Source organism: Salvia hispanica, chromosome 5, assembly GCF_029641045.1.
Source record: "Salvia hispanica isolate PSC_SH4W2 chromosome 5, Shi_PSC_v1, whole genome shotgun sequence".
Taxonomy (NCBI): Eukaryota; Viridiplantae; Streptophyta; class Magnoliopsida; order Lamiales; family Lamiaceae; genus Salvia; species Salvia hispanica.
The window spans coordinates 40,962,069-40,970,969 of record NC_142696.1 but is presented as its reverse complement, the minus strand read 5'-3'; the positions used below and the strand labels follow the sequence as shown (position 1 = coordinate 40,970,969).

Sequence of the window (8,901 nt, the reverse complement as noted above, 5' to 3'; positions counted from 1 at the left end):
TAAGTAATTTATAAGATAAAACATGCATGGTATTGGAAAGTACGCACTATATGTAATATATGTGAAAAGAATAAGTTGCTTCCCAAAAAAAATACTGAAATAATTAAGACGGTATTTAAATCACTAATAAAAAATGAAGTCAAACCCAGAATATTGAGAAATACACAGAGAATTATTAAAAATTGTGGGTGTGGTTGTTGAAACTTTCTAAATTGAGAGACATTGGAAATAAATGAATTTTACGGATAAGTGACGGAAAAGATTGACGCCGTCCACTTTGGTGAAAGTTCGTTCAATGGAGTTGGTGAGCAGCACAATTAAGACAATTGGTCATGTTAATATCACCAACCGAATAACCAAGTCAAATAAATTACTATATGTCATCAATGTGAAATATTTATTATATGTGTACTTGTAGTATAATATTGATATTGACAATAGCACTAATATAAAAAATCAATTGTGGATTTGGATATCTTATAAGTTGTAGGTAAGCTATTTCAACCTATGGGCATTATTAATAATAGTGGTGAAAATGGAGGAAGATGTTGCTATCGATGACTCATAACTCATAAGGGAAGCAAAATTATCGATTATTGGGGTCGAAGAAAAGAAGTCAAAAAGGAGTTAGTTAACAACAATAAAACGTATATTCCTATGGAAAATGAGTGTATTTTCAATTTTAACATTTATGTCATAGAGTATTCTTTTTAGCTTTACTACTATAATTCATGATTCATTTAGTCTAAAAGAAAACACTAATAATTTGATACGTCATAAATTGGTCTATTAGACTATTTCTATAGCAATCAAAATAAATAAATAAAGGACATACCTTTCATCTCTATTCAAAATTTAATTGTTTTTGGATGAATTCGAAATATAATTATGAATACAGAATATATTTAGATTACATAGTCATTTCATGTGTCTAATAAGTGGAGAATATTTTTAATGCAGGCCCAAACCTTCATTGTCTAATAGGTAGCATATAATTTAATGCGGGCCCAAACCTTAATAGTAATAAAAGTGTTCTTTTAAGTGTTGTGCAACATCGGCAATAGAAGTTGTAATAGATAAATAAGTAATGAGAGAGAATAAATAAATAAATCAGTAATACTATAAACTAAAAGAAAAATATTTAGAGACATAATGTCTTCAATTTATAATGCCATAATAAGGTTGAAATTATAATCTTATACTATATTATATTTTTAATTAAATCTACATTTTTTTATATCTACTTTTTTGTCCCTACATCTTAAAAAAAGCAACTATGCGCATAATGGAATTTTAATTATGACCTTAAATAAGGATGTGCTAGCTTAATTATGGAATATATATATATATGTGGAAGATATAAATTAAAATTAAAATATATACCTAAAGAAGATAGAATATTAGAGAAATGGGACCCACATTTTGTTACACACTTTTATAATTTTTTAAATGTAATTCACTTCAAATTTTTGTAATCCGTTTATAATACAAAAGTGAAAAGTATATGAAAAATTTTATCAATTTCACCTATTCTTTTGTTTGAAAATGAAAATATAATAAAATAAATATTTTTCAAAAATTAAAAATTCTAATGCATTAATAATTTTATAAAAATACTAATTCTTTTGGTTATGTTCATTTTGGACCATTCACTGTAATTAGTAGTATCATTTTTATTTTATGGAAATTTGTTCTTAGTTTTTTCTCTTTCTCTCTCATAATTTATTCATTAAGTTTTGGAACATTACGTTGAATCTCGATGAAAAAATATAATCACAAGTTTTTCCCTCTATTTAATCGTAGTAATTTCATGGTATAAAGTTAATTCTTTAATAATAAAATAATTTATTATGAATAACTATTAAATGAGTAAGTTTTTAATACCAATAAAATAAATAGATGTGGATGACTACTAATAAGTCAAATTTTAAAAGGGATTTAATACTCATAAAATAATTAGATCAAAAGACATGGTTATTTTGTTTTATAATAATACTAAGAAATTAATATATATGTATATAACTATTTTTATAATTTAGAATTTTAAGAATTACTATCTAATAATAAAATAATTAGTTGCTATTAATTACTATTAGATGAACAAATTAAATTGAAAAGTTAATTTTTATACTAGTGTTTGAATAAAATAAAATAAGAATTTTCATTTGAAGGTAAATCCTTTTATATTATGCAAAATTAAAGAGGGTATTGACGACTTAATTATAATTCTCCAAACTTATTGAAAGTTAATAGTTAATGTGCTTTGATTGGACTTTCCTTTTATAATCAAACGGATCTAATTTCCTTTCTTTTGAAATAAGGGTATATTAGTCCATATATGAATTATTCTTATGGCAAAAAAACATAGGGGCATTATGGCATGGAGACATTATGTCTCTAAATCACTACTCAAACTAAAAATACATATACTTTTTGTTTGTTACATTAGATTAGTTGTAGGAGGATGACTATGGTTAATTATCATATACTTACTACATTACTGTATATGATTACCCATTTAGTATTGAATTATAAGATTTAATCACATAAACTATATAAAGTACATATTTAATCTCTATATATAATCTTATAAATCGAACCATCCGATGTGTACTTTGACAGGAGCAACGATCCTATAATAAGTGCTATTAATAGCTTCACTTACACCAAACGAAATGAAATGCTACAAGTACAATATCATTCAATTCTTTGTCGAATGCTCCGTTTGCAAATCGCAAATGCATTCAATTCTATCTCAACTACAGGATTGCATCAACCTTCAATTCTATTGGTTGATTGAAACGTAGGTTCATGTCTCTTAATTGAGTACGTAGCAAAGGCAATACCACAATGTGACAATGTGTCAATGTCAACTTCAAAAAGGGGAAAATATTTTTATCAACAAATTCAATCAATTACAAATAAGGTATTTATTTTGATATATACGACATAATTGTAAAATAAACTTTCTGTATAATGTGGATCATGATGGAAAGTTTTGCTCAAATTTTTGTTGTGTAATTAAAGAAATTATCTATGAATCATACTCCAAATTCAATTCTGTACTATCTTATATAGTACTCCATTATAAGTATATTTCCACAAATCGAAATGTATCGACGAAAATTCATAAAGCAATATTCAGATCCTACATTTTTTTTAACTAAAGATGAATTCAATATAAAAAAATGAATAACTCAAAATTGGAACGTCTGATAACTCCAAATTATCATGGAAGGACATTTTGCATTTTAACTATATAAATTTACAGATTTTATGTAAATTTTTGTGTTACTATATGCTTTTTTTCCTTTTCGTAATTTCTGTAAATTATGAAGAAGAGAAAGAAATGATAAACACACAAATACACAGCTGCAGGAAGAGGATGGCAACTCAAAATTTTATGCAAATAATTTACTATTTGGATGTGGTGTAAGCCATATCTCAACCTTAATGATTTCGATAATGAAATCTTATTTTAGATTTGAATTAATTCACCCATAACATTTATACTATAAAGTGGAGATAAAATCATCAACCTCCATCCATGCTTTCTTCATTTGATGTAGAGGTTGAAATCCGCCAATTAATGTTTATCCTTTTGTTGACTGCATTCTCCAATTGATGTTATCCCAACTCTTTGACCTCAAGCCTTTTATAATTCTTTTGATGGATAAAGAATCAAAATCTTTATATTTATATAGTAAGTATATACATGTGTATATACCGTGACTTTTCTGTGTATATAATGTATTGGATTGTATGCCTAATGAATGAGAGCACTCATGTATTTATAAGTGTTGCATGGCGCTTCACGAAAAGTGGTGTAACTTCGTATCTATCATGCCATGCAATAACCCCAATTGATATGTCGATTCATCCATAATAACCACCATAATAACCACCATACGGTTACACTTTCTGTATCACATAAATACATGTACATCAACTGCTTCTCACCAACAAATGAGTCAGTTGGGTACTGACAATTAGTAAACTAATTACCACTATCACACTGTTCACACCCTTTCACCGTCACACATATATACTTAAATAATTAAATATATGTGTAACAATTTTACACGTCCAATACATGTATTTACATGCATATTAGCCCACACATATTTATATACACAACTAATTATATACATATACATGATCCTTTTCATATAAATATATACACCTATATATATATATTATAATATCATAATTTAGAGGTAAGAGAGGAGGGCTAGCAATACACCTAAATTCTAATTCTTTAATCGAAATCGATCCATCACGGTATCGTGTTTAATATTAAAATCCCTTTTAACTTTTAATATTATGAATTTAAACTTTAATATTAAACCAATAGATACATAGGTCATATAAGAATTTAAATATTCTTATATGTGGTGGCAGTGATCCGTCGTAGGAGCAAAGTCACTTAAGTCATGGACAATGGCATCGGACTCCCCTGCCATTGCACTCGATTTGTAGCTGACCTCTGTTTCACACATATAAACCTTACCACTACATTGCATGGTTAAGCACCGATGACAAGTTTACCTTTTCCATATAAAAATTACTAGTACTATTTTTTTTATCAATTCACAACTTCTTCTATACTCATTAATAAATTCACAAATCAACCCATAATTCATTTACACCCAAAACAACTTTCTTAACCTCCATATTTTCTATAGAGCTTTCCACTATGTCCGTCTGGCAATGGGCCCAAAAGAAACATGGCGTCATATTATTACGGGCCTTGGATCTTATTATTATTGGGTCACCAATCACTTATATGGAGTATGTATTGGATCAAGATTAATAAGCTAATTTCCTTTTTAAAATAAATGTTACTGCAATTTGCAACTGCATTTGTGTAGCATTTTTGTTGGGCTTCAACATTGTAACGGTATTTAAGACCCGTTAGACTTTTATTTCTGCTTAAAATTGCAGCTGGCCCGTTGCAAAAATTTCTATTTCGAAGATATGAAATCCAGCCAATTCGACAATTCAGAATACAACAAGGCTTCATAATGATGAAAAATGTGTATAAATTGACTGATCTGGAAAAAAAATTAATTACATCCTAGTTCCATAAAATTGAAAATATTCTTATTAATCAAATCAAAACAATGAAACTTATAAGTGGTTAGATTCAAAAGAAGAAATTTTGGCATCGGAATTGAAAACTGATACATTGATTGAAAGCAAAGCATTTGCAAATTCAGAAAGCACAAAAGACAAGATGAATTTAAATCTCATAAAACAACTTGTGAAAGCGGTCCATATGCTGCGTATGCAGCGTGATCGCCACGAACAAGCTGCCGTCGTTGTCCGGATTCGGCAGCAGATAACTCTTCCCTTCAAACGGCGCGGCCCACGGCCCCATGTACACCGCCTTCCCCCACCCGAAATCCGGCTCGTATACGGGCAGCCTCACCCAGCTGATCACCCACAGATTCGGGCACCGGAAGCTGTGCGCCCCCTGCGCCAGCTTGCTTATATCCTCCTGCTGCTCCAAGAAATCCAGCGACGACTTCAAGTACTCCTCGTCCAGCCGCATGATCGAGTCTCCCACTCTCCTCACCGCGTACGACAGCGAGTTCGCCTCGATCTCCCCGCACGTGGCGATGGGCGTGGCGAAGAAGATGGCGTTCCCGAAGTACCCCTTGGGCAGCCCCAGCTTCGCCCGCCCGTCGAAGGGGATGTGCAGCTTCGTCTCCTGGTCCGCGGGGAGCCCCCTGGCCGCGCACACGCAGCGCCAGATGTGGCCCGCCAGGACCTCGAACGTGCTCCACGGCCTCTCTGACTCGTCCGCGGGCTTGCACTTGGCCTTGAGGGCGCTGAGCTGCTCCCGCGTCACCTTGTACTTGGAGTAGGCGATCTCGGTGTGCTCGAGCGGGACCGGGAGGGTGGGAGGGGGCTGGTACTCGGAGTGCCTGAACTTTGTCTCAGGGGGGTTGCGGGCGGAGAGGGAGCTGCGGTCGAACACGGGAGGGGGTGATGGGGCGGGGGCGCCGCGGGCGAAGTGGGCCCATGTGTTGATGAAGTGGAGGGCGGAGACGCCGTCGGATAAGTGGTGCTCGTTTGCGACACCTAGGCCGACGCCACCGCATTTGAAGCGGGTCAGCTGGGCCATAATTACTCCTCGTTAGCATAATCGTTAAATAGATAAACCAGAATTTGATCAAATTTCAAGCTAGCAGTTAGTATTTCCTATGCTATAAAGTAGTAGTATCATCATTTCTTTTTGACGCAAAGACATCGAACAAAGGGAGTACTAGTAATTAATGAGTTTGGTTATATGTACTCCTACTATATATAAATGCAAAGCGCTATCAGCACATGATTCTGTTTATGAGGCTACGGAATGTGTGAACTGAATATGGATTTGAATACTAGTACTATAGTTATGAATTGAAAAGTCAAGTTGTTGGATTTTGAATATGAAATTGGCAATGACAAACAAAAGATGATCAAGACTAAAAATCAGGAAAGAAGATAAGAATCCTGAGACCTTAATTGTTGCCTAATAAAAACCAAATCTAAATCCAAACAACGAGTACTACAACTCTAAGCAATTATTGTCCTGATCAATTAAAATTCTTACTGTATTCAAACTAGACACAAAATGCTACGTACCAAACGACAAAAAAAGAAGAAGGCTATTCTTAGAAATCGGAATAAAAGTGAAAAATAAGGAGAATGAAATTAGAGATTTAATTAACCTGAAAAAGCATGAGTGGATAGGTAGAAATTCCGTTGGCGTAATCGACTTTGGGGATAAGGTTGAGATCGGGGCGGGGTGCGAAGTCACCGAGCTCCTCCAACGCGCCGTCGCTCTCCGCCTCCACCAGCAGCACTCCCTCGCCGTTGCAATCGATCTCGAGGCGGTTACTCTCGTTGAGCTTCAGCCGCCCAGCGTAAGGGTAGAAAACAACTAGGGCGCGGGCGAGCGCGTCCTTCAGCGCCGCCGCGTCGAAGAAGTCGGCCGACCCGTCGTTGGGGTAGAAATGCACGCTGAGCGTGTGGTAATTGGCCGGCGATAGCAAGTCCAGATTCGACAGCCACACGCTGCCGCCCGGCGTCTCCGCCGCCGGCCGCACCATTGTCGAGTCTGTGATATCGATCTTCATTCTTCGGAGAGAGAGAGAGAGAGAGAGAGAGAGAGAGAGGGAAGAGATGATAAGTCTAGAAAAATTTGAGAGGGGAGACTAATAAAATAGTGTTGTTGGAGGCTTCCTTTATTGAGAAAAGTATGTGGACAAAAATAATCTAGGTAAATTATTGATGATGTTATATTCCTATATTGAATTGAGCTAACTAATGATTTTGGGCTCATTATTTGTTTTTGTTTCAACTAACACATACACTAGCTACATTTTGCTTCAAAATTGGCGTGAGATTGTCTCATTTCTTAATTTTGTTCATGTTTGATTTTATACGGATTTTATTAAACTTGTTCTTACTACAATTTACACGCTAGTCTATGATGACTATGCATATAACACCTATTGATTTGAACTTTGAAAACATTATATGAAACCATGCATGTTAAAAAATGTTGGGTTTCTATCCTATAATATGGGTAGGTGTGTCACGTGTGTGTTAGTTTCGTGGACTATTTGATGTTTGGTTCCGCAATTAAGGGCATTTATGAATTATTGGAATTCGTAGTCACTTTATTAAAAATGCATATAGTACTATAAATTAAACATATCTAGATTGGGATTAACGGAGGGCGTTCAAGTTGAAAAAGACGTCGGAATAGGACAGAGTTGTTTGAAGCTTCATTCCATGCAGGTAGTTACCGAAAGCTTTAAAATTTATTGCTTATAGTAAAATTAGGACAAAAATTGTACACTTGTGTGAATGTGTGATACTCATTCTAACTACACATCATTAATCACGGCACTTAAAATGTCTCCACCTATTCATTTTGAAACTTAAAATGCATAATAATCAACTCAGAATACAATTCAAAACTACCACTTCATATTTTATTTGCGGAGTATGAATGGTTTTGATTCTTTTTCTATACTTAAAAATCCTAAACCTGCTACATATATGTCCACCTACCTCATGCACGTGTCTTCCTAAACCTGCCAGTCGTATTTAAATTTATTTACACTTTTTAGGGAATTATATTGATTTGACATGAGCGGTTAGGTCATCCGCAATGCTATTTCTTATCCGTCTTTTAACCGTCTCATCTCTTCACTATTTATGGACCCCACTGTACTTTTCAGTTCATCTCTTAACTAAGAGACAACACCTGCATCCCTCCATCTCTTAACCATCTCTTAACTATTCATTCAATTTCATTTTTTATTTTTAATTCCAACAAATTCAATTAATAAAAACACACTTCATTAAAATAAAATAAATATTACAACTTAAAAGCCTAAAAAATAGAAAAAAAAATATAATTTAAAATCCTAAAAATAAAAAAAATACATAATTTAAAATCCTAAAAAATAAAAAAAATACATAATTAAAATACTCTAAATTAAAACTATAAAAACTACTCCGCCGGCGAATCATCATCCCCCGAAGTCGGCGGTGCACCTATACCAAGTTGAGCTCTCATATACTCAATTCCGGCCATATGAGCTGCAACTTGGCTAGAATTCATTTTTGAAAGGTCCGCCATCGTGGCGACCAGGTACATGGACATTAGGGTGTGCGAGCCCGAGCCCGAGCCCGAGCCCGCCTGGCTTGGTCCGCCACGGCCCATCCCTCTCGCTCTTGCTCTCCCCCTAGCTCTAGCCGCCTTCGCCGCCTTGGTCCCTTGCGGCCGACGTCGTGCACCGGACGAAGATCCCCCTGCATCATCGGTTGGCGTGCCCTCACGTGAGGTGTTGCCTTCGCCGCCATCACTAGACGAGTAGTGACCACGCGCCATGCGCT

The 8,901-nt window shown here is 34.8% G+C and overlaps 1 protein-coding gene across 1 annotated transcript; it reads right to left on the bottom strand.

Moving 5' to 3' along the window:
- Window positions 1-5,081: 5,081 nt before the first annotated feature.
- LOC125188612 (rosmarinate synthase) lies at window positions 5,082-7,212 on the bottom strand. The gene is made up of 2 exons (XM_048085557.2): window positions 6,720-7,212; window positions 5,082-6,121 (listed from the first exon to the last, which is right to left on the bottom strand). Exons 1-2 carry the CDS (start codon window positions 7,125-7,127, stop codon window positions 5,243-5,245), a joined length of 1,287 nt encoding a protein of 428 aa, XP_047941514.2. The 5' UTR covers window positions 7,128-7,212; the 3' UTR covers window positions 5,082-5,242.
- Between the last annotated feature and the right edge of the window lie 1,689 nt (window positions 7,213-8,901).